The sequence below is a fragment of the Astatotilapia calliptera genome, chromosome 10 (genome assembly GCF_964374335.1).
Source record: "Astatotilapia calliptera chromosome 10, fAstCal68.1, whole genome shotgun sequence".
Classification (NCBI taxonomy): Eukaryota; Metazoa; Chordata; class Actinopteri; order Cichliformes; family Cichlidae; genus Astatotilapia; species Astatotilapia calliptera.
In genome coordinates, this window is record NC_137431.1 from 1,225,071 (window position 1) to 1,237,978 (window position 12,908).

Genomic DNA, 12,908 nt, shown 5'->3' on the forward strand with positions numbered 1-12,908 from the left:
TCCTCAGATAATGACACAGGAAAGGAGGGGCACAATCTAAACTCTGAGGTTCAGTGCTGGGAAACAGTGCAACACAAACTGGGAGAAAACTCACATTTCTGCTCATGGTGTCTTATTTTTTTCTTTCCCTCCTAAAAAACCCTGAACGTAGCAGATGATGTGTTTATCTCAGGGCTGTAATCGTAAAGCAAACCCTTTACACCAAAGAAACCACCTCCTCTTGGTCCCTGTGTCCACAAACACAAAGGGGAGGTCAGCAATCATCAGGCTACAGCTTGGATTCACATGTCAGAGGTTACATGAAGACTTCAGCAAGCACTGTTGGCTTTCACCAGTGGACTCATCAAACTACTGTAAGTTTGAAGATAAGTCGAGATAAAAATGAACTGTATGTAAAATCGTCCCCCAGATTGTTGATCCTATTAAAAACATTGTACGCGTTGAACTCGTGGCAGCAGAGTTAGTCCAGACCGTCATTAATAAACGTTTCTCAAATTAGCGATCAGCAATTGTTTTCCAGTTGTGACGTTAAGCGGCACCTTTATTAGAAAAATTACAATCTCAGCAAGTCTAAGTCACGCCGAAGTTAAAGATTGGTCAGTTTCCGTCTTTGTGACACTCGCAGTCAATCGGACACAAGGGTTCCTCCGGTCAGTGATTACGTTGGTCTGCAGTCGTACCAACTAAACTAAGCCCGTTATAAGAGCTGCGACAGCTTGACCCCACACCATTTCCTGCACCCTGTTCTCCCCACCTTCTTCCCACTTTGCTCTGTTCTTTCTGCTTTTCACTGTACAATAAAGGCCAAAAGGCAGAAAAACAAAAATTCAACATGCTACAACCACTATAGTTATTGCAGACAAAATGTGAAAGTGGAATAAAACTGCATTCATTTTCACAGCCATCGTGCACGATAAATGTGGTTGCAAAAACATTTCCAGTGATATAAACGTATGGGAAAAGGACCCTGGGACTTAACCAGAGTAAACACTTTGCTGATGAGTTTATGGTTCACAGTCATTTTAGGTCAGACTGAATAAACATTCAGACCATTTCTGTAAATTTTGCTGATTCTAAATTTCATAAAAGAGAATTATTCAGGATATATTCACTGGCTCTCACTTGGATATTTTCCTGTCCATTGATGGTGAAAACTCTCAAGGCTTCGAAATGTAACTTTACAAACAAATGGGTGACACCACAGCAGCTACATGTGCTTTACATTACAAAAAGAGGCACAATGCAATATTGAAGCTAGCTAGCTGCGGCTTATCTATGGTGATGAAGCTACTAGTTTGTTAGCCAAGCTTTGTGTTGAAATACATCATTAACTTAGTGTATATTATATTTTTTAATTAGGTGCACCTTCTGTGCTGCTGTAAAAAGCATTGGTGCAAATACAGGTTAAAAAAATATCAGTTTAGAAATCCTGTTAGCAAAATGTGTAAGGATATGCTAATTAGCCCTCTGCACACATTGCTACCGCTAATTAGCTATATGAAGCTATTAATGCTCTCTAGCATGCTAGGCTGGTAAGAGCTATAACATTCAGGTAGCAAGTAACCTGTTAATAAACTGAAAACTGGTTAATTTAGTTTTTGCTTAATTTACTACTTTTATTTGTCTATACAGCCGTCCTGTTAGTGCTCTAGCATGGAGGAAAAAAACCTCCAGTTGTTTCTAGAGCGCCAACATTCACCGTCCCTTTCACCATATGCAGTATCGTTTCCTCATGCCACCTCCCTCACAATTTCTAAACCCTGGTTCTGCTACATAGGCAACACTGCATAAAAATATCCTCTCCAGAATGCAACATCCATAATGACCTCATAGCTGTGATGACAGATGCAGGGTGTCGAGTCGGGCTAATGCCAAAATAACAGCTTTATGGAGAGGAGGTGTGAAAGAGTTACCCAAAAGAGACCATGAAATAGTGGGTTCAGGGGGTCACGGGGTGGAAGTTTGTCTACTTGATGGTAAAATCTGGAATAGCCACATGAAAGGGCCTCCACAGGCCGAGGAGGAAGTTCTGTCTAATTCCATCGGTTACTATTACAGACGTCGGCTAAATCGGAGCCTAAAGAACACACAGACTGTTTTCTCACAGCACAGGGAATGGCACGCTAGGATATAGACGCAAAAAAAAAGATTAGTGGGATATCTGTGGGAAACCAGTCTGGAAAAGTCCACTCGGTATAGGAAGTCATGTAGCTGTTAAAGACGCCTACTTGAACATCTGTAGAACAGTATCAATATTTTGCTGTCAACAGTGAAATAAACTATGTCCAGGTTTTGTGGTGGAGTTTGACTTACAGTCAAAAATGTGCAGAAATGACGAAGCCTCGTTTCAAAGAGATTCGAATTGTTACAGTGCAGCTCTGTCTAATTCGAAACAGCTCAAGATCAGATGGAAAAAGCGTGGCGAGAAAGATGCGGCAACCCTATAAAGTAAATTACTAGAGGCCGTTCCATCTCTTTAATGCTTCTGCTATTGTTGGGCGACCTTTAATGCGATGCTATAAAACAACAGAGGGTGAAAATAGGGAGATGAGTGCAGGGTGCAGGGCGAGACAACCGACAGCTAAACTGAGACGCGGCTCACAAACTGCACAGTGAGGCGATGCTTCCTTATCCTGACATTTTCTGCTGCAGCGCTTCATGCTGCTGAGAACATCTGCTGTGTCATGTTTCTACTACAGGCTTAAAAAGACGTCACAGCGACAATGCGCACGGTTGCATCATTATCTACTTTGATATTAAGCAATATTAATTTTTTCTCACATCTCTCTAACACACACAGACACCTACACTGTGTTCACTTCCCTTCTTTTCCAGACTCTGTAAAACTGGAAGTGGAGCTCTTTCTTGCATTTTCAGCAGAAAGAGCAGTTTAGGTCGTTGAAAATAGAAACATTCTTCCTGTCGCTGCTTAAAGTGAAGTGGTGAATGCAGAGTGCTGCCTCGGGCCCGTGTGGACGGTGTTAATAAGGAGGGCTGGACAAAGCTAACAGGAATTAATCTGCCTGGCCAGTCAGACTGGATAGATCGCTCCGTCTTTTTTACTGTCTAACAAAGAGACGGCCTTAAGAGGATTATTACCAAAGGGTCATCTGTGTCTAAATGCAAAATGCCAAAGGTTTCCGGGCTCAGATCTCGCACTTGTCCAATGGGATGCAACCCTGATTTGAAGTCTTGAAATGACAGCTTGACTTGAATCTTAATCTGTGGCTCTGCGACACTTCTGTCCTGCACAGATTAAGTTGTGGTCTTTACTGTGCAAACTGTGCCTTTGCGTGCACACGGGGGGCTTGCTACAGATAACACAAATCAGAGCTTAAATAATTAGCAAGCAAATAACTTAAAGTGCTGCATGTCTGCCTCACATATCCTCATATTCTTAGTAAAAAAAAAACTCCTAATCCCGTCTTTATGATAAGCTGTCGAGGAGCTCGGACTGTCTGCTGAGGGACTACACAGGGACCAACACCAGGATTTAAGGTTTCAAAGCCACCTCAAATTAAATTCAATTAAATAGAGTAGCTGTGTAAATCTCAAAGCTCTTATGTGCTCTAAAAAGCAAATGGAATATAAGTGGCTGGGGGTTATATGACTGCCTCCAAAGGCCAGACTACCAGTGACCCAGCCAGAGCCTCGTAACTCATCCAGCTGCACCGGCCTCCACTCCAATCTTGTATCGTCGGGACTCGTTTTCCTCCACAGTGGTATTCTGAGATGCTGTGAGAAGTGAGGGATCAGCCTCCTCAGGACACCACTGAATGTCCCAGTCACTCCCAGTTTCTTCCCGGTCTGCATCACAGCCAGTCGTGGAAACAACAGCAGGCTTGTGAGGAAGCGCATCGGGTCGGGTCTGAACCATCGGCCTGAAAGCCCGACTCGCTGCACAGAGCCTGAGGCTGTCATTCACACCCTTCTTCTGTTCAGCACCCACTGAAACTTAATCGTGCTCTCCTCGGGGTCTGTTTGCACTTGGATCTTGGCCCGTAAGTGTGTCTGACAAAAACCAGATCTCTGTGCGTTTGCCTATTCCACAATACAGAAATGTGGAAATTGGAGAAATCTGAACTGTTAGCAGCGCTTTGATGATCCTTAGCCAAACGCACCACATTACAACGCTGAAAATGCTGAAAAAGCATTTCAAGAGCACTTAAAAGGATGGAAAAGCTGAAGGGTTCATGGATAGGTTGCTCACATTACAGAACATTTAGTGTAAAATCAGTCGCAGCACAGAAATCTGTCATTTAAGTCAGACAGTATGACACTTCTCCAGTTACTCCAGCCCCACACTGAGATCTTTCGACGCGCAGCAGCTCGAGTCTCATATAATTGCTTTGTTCTCAAGCTGTTCCTCCTCACAAAGCGGTGGCATTAAACATTCAAGTGTTGTGTAAAACATATTGGCACTAAATCTATCAAACCCAGAACCTCGTGTAAAAGAACAGACACGCTGACGTCTCTCTGCGTCTGTGGTTCTTACAATCATCTTGGATAAGTCAAACCCAGAGTTTATGTGTGTGTGTGGTTCGATCTCGTACACGAGTGATTAACAGAAGGCGTCTCTGACACTGCTGCTGTGCCGCCTGCAATTTTCCCATCATTGTTGCACATCAGAATAGCGCCCGGTGTCTCGAACGGTCACCCTGTGTGTCTGTGACAATGCTTTAGTGATCCACACAAACGCACGCTACAGCAGTGTTGGTACAAAGACCTTTTGATGATGGTCGGGGGGACGGCATCGCTCTGGCTCAGTGCTGCCTGCACGCCGCTGCCTCTGCAGCGAGCAGCCCCTCCCTCTGCAACTCTCTGCTCTCATTCAGCTCCTCTTGAAGTGGTGGAGAGAATCGTTTCTAAAGTGTGTGTGTGTGTGTGTGTGTGTGTGTGTGTGTGTGTGTGTGTGTGTGTGTGTGTGTGTGTGTGTGTGTGTGTGTGTGTGTGTGCTCCTCTGTGAGAGTGCGCTTGTGCTTGCTTAATTGACACTAAGATCTGGGAGCTGGGATGAGCTTTGGGTACCTGCTACTGAAGGGATTTGAAAGAGGAAAAGAAGCAGGAGAGAAGCAGACAGAGGGAGGGAGAAGAAGCCGATGGATGATGGGAAAGAAGGACTTGCTCGCGGAGCTTAGGGCTGGGCCATATTATACCGTTCACGGTAATACCGGTATAATGTTAGGCAACGATAGGAAAATGAAATATCGCCATAGAATGGGAGTAAAACGCGCATGCGCAGTGCCTTTGTTTTCATACGCACATGGCCGATTGTTGAGTGAAACAGATGAACCAGAATTGGTTTGTAAAAATGGTGCAACTTCAGTGATGTGGAACTGGTTTGGTGTTTGTCCGTCAGATACACAACAAAGCACATTTTTTGCAGAACATGCAAGCGGCCGTTGTTATTGTCGTATTTGTCGGACTAAGATGCTCTTAAATCTGGGAGTAATCTGGGTCCTAAACTCCGTATACTTCAGGTCAAACAACACTGCAGCATCACTTAGAGTTAAAAACTGTCTAAATTCTTTCATCTTTAATAAAACGATCAGCATTGCTGCTTTACCAGGTGTAACTATGAAGTTTAACTTCCAGGCATCCATGAAAACAAAAGTTATTACATTTAACGGAGTTAGAAGTTAGCAGGAAGCTAGCGGAAGTTAGCTCGCTAGTTTCGCTAGTTACCTAAGCATGATATAGCATGTTCTGACGGAGAGATTTCTGAAAAAAATCAAACGTACACCTCTGCTATCACTTCCAACATAAATGAAGACAGGAAACTAAACAGCAGTGACGTTTGTAGGGTTACTGAAGTTGGGCTAGCTGGTATATAATGATGTGCTACGTGATCGCTAGCGACACAGCTATGTTAGCATAACATAAACAGTGAAGCTGGAGGACGAACACTAACACTTTTCCACTTATAAAAGTTAACGTGAAGGTTCTTCATGGTTAGAGACAAATGCAATCACATGGCAGGATGCTGTAAACGGACCAAACTTCAGTCAGGAGAACAACTGAGATAATCCATCCACAATACGAGGTTAGTCATTAATATACTGCAACAACATGGGAATAGAGCAGCTGCCAGAGAATTCAACATTAATGAATCAATGGTACAGAAGTGGAGGAAGCAAGAAGAATGAGTTTAATAAAGTTTGATTTATCTGACTGCTTTGTTTCGCTTAATGTGCCTTATAATCCCGTGCACCTTATGGTCCGAAAAATGCGTACTGCACACTGCAGTTTAATGTTGCAAAGCACCTCTTTTTAACTTCAGTGGATATTATACACGGTTATGCTCAGGACATGTCAGCCCATTTCTACTGGAAATGCCTTTTGGTTAAACTTTCAGCAAGGAATTTGCATTTGCACTGTTACATTTTTATAAAGCTTTAATGTACATAAAAACCAGCTTCTTGTTTAAGTAAAAATAAATGGAAGGTTGTCTTTTTGCGCTAGTAATGTTGTGGAGTTGTATTTTGTCTCGCATCAATTATATCGTCGGTTATATCGTTATCGCAAATTTTCAAATATATATCGTGATAAATATTTTTGGCCATATCGCCCTGCTCTAGCGGAGCTGACACTTTATTTTAGTAAGATAAAATCGAATAAACGTTACCAATAACAGGCATCTCCAGTGATAATTATTAGATACATCACAGAGCTCTATGTAATCCCCCCCCATGTGCTGTGCTGCCAACAGATGCGCTGCTTCCACCTCCTTTTGCTACTGCAGCATCGCTCACACTCCAGCAGAGAGACAGAGGAGCAAAATGGCAGATTAGCTGATGCTGTATCAGTCGGGCCACATGGTCCTTATTCTGTGTGAGGGTCTGACTCACATGTTGCCCACGCATAATGCAAAACTGTCCGGCAGCATTCAGGTGGCAAACGATGGGAAAGGACCCCCCACCCCCCACCCCCCCACATGCTCTAAACACAGCCTCTCTCCAGCATGAGTTAGCCAAAGATGCTGCATCCACCACCCCTCCCTAGCACTATCATTCCCTTTCCTCCCTATTACCACTTTCTCCTCATCCCTCTCCACTCACTCCTCCACTTGCACAGCAAGCGCTCTGAGATCCTCGGCTTTGCAGAGGATTTTCTTCCCCGACTCTGCATGTGAAAACTGTCAATATCCGACATGGGATCATGATGGAAATGACAGAGACAGATAGGACCGCTCCGGAGCTCCTTATTAAAAGGTTTCCTCTGAACAAAACATAAGGAGGTTCATCTTGTAAGAGGGGGGTGCTGAGTCACCCATGACAGGGGATGAGGATGTGGCTTCTTGAGCTCTTTGTGCTCTTACTGGCTTGTGCTCCAAGATGCTAAGATTAGATATGCCACTGTGCATCAATACATTCTTGGTGTGGCTGTAGGCTGTGCGGCTAAAACCATCCTGTCTTGATGATCGGCCAGGCGCCCAAGGCTCTGCGGCTCTACAGTTGACAGACTGGCCCTAAAGCCTTGGGGATGATGACTGAATACACACTGTCCTGTTTGAATTGGCCCCTCCTTCTCTGTGCCAGGGGCTGCCAGCTGCTTTAGATATGATAGGGTTAAAAAAAAGTTAAGTGTCCCAAATATTTTCAGGTGGACGGTTAAAGTGTGACCATATCAAGTAGTCAGCAGCAATAGAAAGCTGCCCTTTAACCAGGAAAAGCCTTCTACGCACAGAAGAGCCTTCTCTCCCATTCAGCACACTTCCCTCTTTTCTCGTGCTGCAGCATTATATTTAACCCATTCAGTGCCGCCACCTGAGCGAGCAGCACGCTATAAAGATTCAGCTTTATGATGATAAAGCAGGCATGAGGAGAAATGTTGACCTGGTCTGATGTAACATTCAAACCGAGCTTTAAAGTAAATACAGAATCATTACTTCTTTTATTTAGAAGCTTTAACAAAACATAGTTAAAATATCTCGTTTTGTTTTAACGTCTAATATGCCAAACAGTTTATCAAGCTCCTTATCAGTTTCACATCACTACGGCCTTAATTTCCATCTGCGCTGCGTTTTAATGAAACGCGCTCTGGATCTCCGCTCAGAGCAGTGAGGAGCTGCGGACACGCAGACTAACAGGATTAGCAGCACATGGCCTCATCACGGCCTCACACCTCGAGCTGGACCCGGGCTATTAGCTGCTGGACTAAATCTCTCCAAGAACCAGCGATGCTTCGCAGTGACACACACTCACTCTCTTCCCTGCTTGTCTCCCAGGCACTGTTAAATGGCTCTGACACATCAGCGACGTCGCGCTCGGTGCGTAAGCCTGTTGGGGCGGGCTCGGCCCGTGGACGGAAAGCCGATCGCCTTAATTGATCGATCCTCAATAATCTAGAGACCGCGAGGAGGGAGAAAAGCCGTTTAGGTCAAGTCTTTGTTGAGTGACAGAGAAGGCGTGTTTGATTTAATCACCGCTGGCAGGGACCAATCTATAGCAATGAAACACAGCACTGTGGTCTTAACAGATAGCCCACTGCGCTCGGGCATGCCCATTGTTCCGCCCGTCTCCGCTAAGGTAAGGCTGGTCGCTCCGCGAGAGTGGAGCAGCCCACGGACAATTAGCGCACAATCACTTCAGAGAAATACAGACCGGCGCTCTACTTTCTGTCAGATAAATGATAAAAACATGCTGTGATTTCAACGAAACAGAGTAGGCAGCTGTCTTACCGGCTACGGTGTATCTATCCATGTAATTGAGGACGTTCCCAAAACTGAGGATCCCGGCGGCGGCGGCCGGTGAGCGGCATTTCAGCAGCGCGGCGCGGAATTTCTGCCCCGGTCTGCAGGGGTGAAGGTCCGGGTTGGATTTCAGTCCGGGACTCATGCTGCCCGACAGCGTGCGCACCTCATCCGAGCTGCTGCAGCCTTCAATCTCGCATCCATCGCTCTCCACGCACATTTTCTGGCACGAAAGATCCAGCGCAGAAGAAGAAGGCAGGAGAGAGCGAGGGAGGCTACGGAGTAGGAGATAGTTGACGGGGACCGCACTCAGCGAGGCTCGGAGATTTCTGGTGGAATCAGTCGCAGTGGAAGTGTTGTCTTAATTGCTGAAGCGCAGGAGCAGCTCTTCTCGGAATCATAATTTCTCTGCCAGTGCGAACGGACAGCCTGTGCGCGCCTCACTTTTTATTTTTTTAAAGAGGAGGGAGATCTCCTCGTTACGCTCCGCCCCCCCACCTCCCAGAAAACCTGCAGCGAGCGATGGAGCCGCACCTGACACTCTGTTATTTCTAAGAGAAGCTGGGAAGGATTTTATGTCTTTATTTGTGTCTTTATTTCACCGCATGGATGAGAGAGCAAAACCAGGTTTCTATTTAAATGTGTCAGTTATTATTACTGAATAGTTATTGCTAATAAAAGTAGGTCAGCGAAGAATGTTGCACAGATATATTTCGGGCTCTACATAACCGCCCCGGTGTGCTATATGTGCATTCAATGGTCCTAAAATAAATGCGCATACTGATATTCCAGGTTTGTTTTTGTGTTTCTTGCTTGTATTTGTTTCTAACGTGTCAAAAAAAGATCGACTTAGTTCCGATCGCCATTAGCTGCCAGGTATTTGAGATATGTTCATGTACATAACAGCCACAGATATGGAAAGCTGCATGCTTACTGGAAGGAAAGAGGAAATGCATTCCGCGGTTGTGCTTGAGATCAGACTGATAATGATTAAGATTATGCACTATTATGATTAAGCACTGCTGCTTTTACTTCATTTCCAAGCTTTTCAATGCTGATTATGAATTAGGCAGCTATTATTTCATGTATCATTCATATCTTTATTATAACTATGTTGTGTATATCTGTTCTCTTTGCAGAAATCTACAGTGAGCACTGTGTGAGTGTTATGATTACATTTTCTGTGAATTAAATTATCAAGTGTCCAGACACATGTGTTCTATTTAAAGTGGTCACCAGACTCAGTGGTAACTGGTTACAGGGCTTCCCCCACCACAAACCCCGACTTCAGGCAGCAGATAGAATCCAGCATCACAGAAGGAAACCCCCGTGTGTCCGTGTTGTACACACATTAGACTGTTCTCCCTTTTCTATCAGTGGTTAGTGCAGGTGGAGTTTCATTGCTGAGGCAGGCAGGATGGAGAAATGAGAGTTTCAGGGAAGTCTTTGACCTTTTTTACATGACACTGCACGTCATCGAGCCTTATCCGGCTCGTTTGGTCAAATCTTAGACTAGAACTGTGTTTTTAGCTTGAAAATGAAGGAATAACACATAAGGGAAAATATCTTTAAAATATCCTTTGAGCGATTTGCCGGCATGCCCGTCTGAGTCTGAGCTGCTTATCGTCCTAACTTTAATTAATTTAATGCCGTGCACACATTTGGGAGATGTTTGCTTAAAAGATAAACCAAGAAGTTTCGACAGATCCTGGATGACACTGAAAATAAATGATTATCATATCTGCAATGAAGAAATCCACAACAGCAATTTATTTCTTCGCTGGCATTTATATGGTATCTTCCTAGTCTGACTGCTGAAAGCACTTTAGATGATAAGCCACACTCACCTGTGCACATATATATTCACTGTATATAGTAGTTAAGTGCTTTGTCTACTTTGCATCCCTGCCTTCAGGCACCAGGCGAGTCACCAATCATAGCATGGCTGTATTAGCAGTGTGGGTGGAAGATAAAGTAGAGGAACCTGGAGCGTGGTGCTAATGACGGCTCTGTAATCTGTAATCCCATAAAATGGAGTGACAACGTAAAACTGGGTGTTAGTTCAGCGATTTAACACCAGTCAGTCAGATTGTTCTGAGGTTTGCATCATTTCATCTCATCAAGAAATTAGGAAATATACTTATGAGTGAGAGCCAGTTAATGATGCTTTCAAGCTGGTTGTTTACAAGTCTTGTTTATTTGTGAACCCTCTTCTTTGCTCCCAAATAGCTTCTCAGAACAGGACGGGTGATGGAGAAGGAAGCTGGATGAATATTAACATTGGATCTGTTTGTGTGTGGTATCCCAAGTGGTTACAGAATAAAGCGATGGAAGTCATACATCTGGTCTGCCTAAAGGAGGATGAACAGATTGCAGCTGGCTCCGTTCTGTCAGTTTCAGCAGTTTCTGTACCCGTCTGTGCACCGACGTCACGACAGACAATGGCAAAGAAAAGAAAAGCTAAAGTGAGAGCAGGAACTGTACACAGGCGTCAAAAGACATAGAGACGGCTCGTTACTCCAACGACAGCTTCAGACACACTGAAGAAGATGCTGGTGCCCTAAAAAACTGGGCTCACACCTTTATGAGTCTTCCTTCAGGAGGTCATGAGGAGTTGTTGCCTAAAAAGGAAAAGTACCTGCGTCTAAATGATTGGGAGGGGTCCAGTCCTGCAGCATGATCCTGAATAGTGTTTCTGTGCCGCCTTTCTCACCATCCTACTGTGTACACAGCATCAGTCTGACTTTTTCCAGGCAGGAATCCCAGCGTGTCCCCACCATGATCGACTACATGTGGAATTTTAGCAGAAAGTTGTGACGCAGGGCAAGAAGACGTTTGTTGATTTAACACGAGGACAGAGCTCAGTGATGCAGTGAGAAGAGGGCGCGTTCCTGACAGGTGTAGTTTCATTGTACTGAAAGCCAGAGAGGACACGGGCCAGTAAGCTGCTTTCTGAACCGCCTGTAAACGATTAGGTTTTGTTCTCTGATCTACCTGATGTGAAAGTGAGAGCTATCAAACTAGTTAATCGCCAATCAGCACGTGGGGTCAGATCGCTATGGAGACGATGAGGGAGGATGAATCCTGGCGTCAGTGAGGGTGGAGGCTGGGTGCTTGTATGGCTGTGGCCAGGATGTTGTGTGCACCAGATGACCTGCATTTTTTCGTTTGTTTGTTTGTTTTGTTGACTGATTTAAGTCAGCTCATCCTGAAGCCCCTCATTAGATTTGTTTTGCAGGACTTCTAAGCAGTCATCCATGTACTTCCTGATAACTTTGATGTCTAAAATAACAACTATGATGCAAAAACTGCAGCCTGACATGCTTATCCAGGCAAGTGATACAAGAGCTGCTTTTGTAATGCTGCAGACTGACGTCCAGTATAGGGAAGGATCCAGGAAAAGACCAGCCCGTGGCCTTATGTAGAGGGTTTAGAAGATCAGAGGAGAGATCCCTGGTAAAGACTTGCTCCCGTCTCCCTCTCTGGAGCCCCCGCTCCCTCTTTCATTGGTATGTGTTTGATATGCTGGTCATGTCTGTGGGATCCTGTGTGTTTTTCCATCATGCAGAATGGCTCGGTGGGCCCAGAACTATCTGTAGCATTATTCTACCATGTGGCTCGGAGCCACAGTCACTGCGCCGGCCTTCCTTCCTGTCTAAGCTCAGGGCTGAGCCTCCAGTGCAGGATGGGAGATAACCGACTAATCGCTGCACCCAGCGCCTGCAGGACGATAAGGCCGGCTCTCGGTGCATTCTGAGACACGTGGGGGCCACTAAAGTTTAAATGTCCCACTGACACATGTCTATCAGCTGTTTTTCTGGTAAACACATCTTCATGTCTTTCAGTCCATGAAGTTCACAAGAACCCACAAAGTATAAGAAGAAGAAGAAAGTAATGGGCATTATTTGGTTAAACTTCCAGCTCACTGTAGATTTCTGCAAACAACAATCGAGAATCACTCGATTGTTGTTTTTAATCACTGTAAAGGTTACTTCATGGCCTCAGTCTGCCTGTGTACGCACCATGAACATGTTCCTCCCTCGACTGAAAGAAACAGCGTCTGTTTGAAAACTGTGCATTAGACTGAGCTGAGCAAAAATGAGCAGCTGTGCATTTTCTGTCTGATCATTGTAACCTACGCAGGACGTTTTTAGTTAACATCTGCTACCACTGCACAGAGCTGTAGTTTTGTATTTTATTGCTTTAAAACAAAAAG

At 44.7% G+C, this 12,908-nt stretch overlaps 1 protein-coding gene and 1 long non-coding RNA gene across 3 annotated transcripts in view; one reads left to right on the top strand and one right to left on the bottom strand.

Moving 5' to 3' along the window:
* Window positions 1-9,477, bottom strand: part of spns2 (SPNS lysolipid transporter 2, sphingosine-1-phosphate) — a 61,321-nt gene extending 51,844 nt beyond the window's left edge. For both annotated transcript variants that reach the window (XM_026181134.2, XM_026181135.2), the window contains exon 1: window positions 8,681-9,477. In XM_026181134.2, coding sequence (XP_026036919.1) covers window positions 8,681-8,912 — 232 coding nt within the window. In that variant the 5' untranslated portion in view covers window positions 8,913-9,477. The remainder of the gene's footprint in view (window positions 1-8,680) is intronic.
* LOC113030072 (uncharacterized) overlaps window positions 1-12,908 on the top strand; it is a 27,886-nt gene continuing 14,978 nt past the window's right edge. Inside the window, exon 1 of the long non-coding RNA XR_013911854.1 lies at window positions 1-353. This is a non-coding gene — a long non-coding RNA (uncharacterized LOC113030072). The remainder of the gene's footprint in view (window positions 354-12,908) is intronic.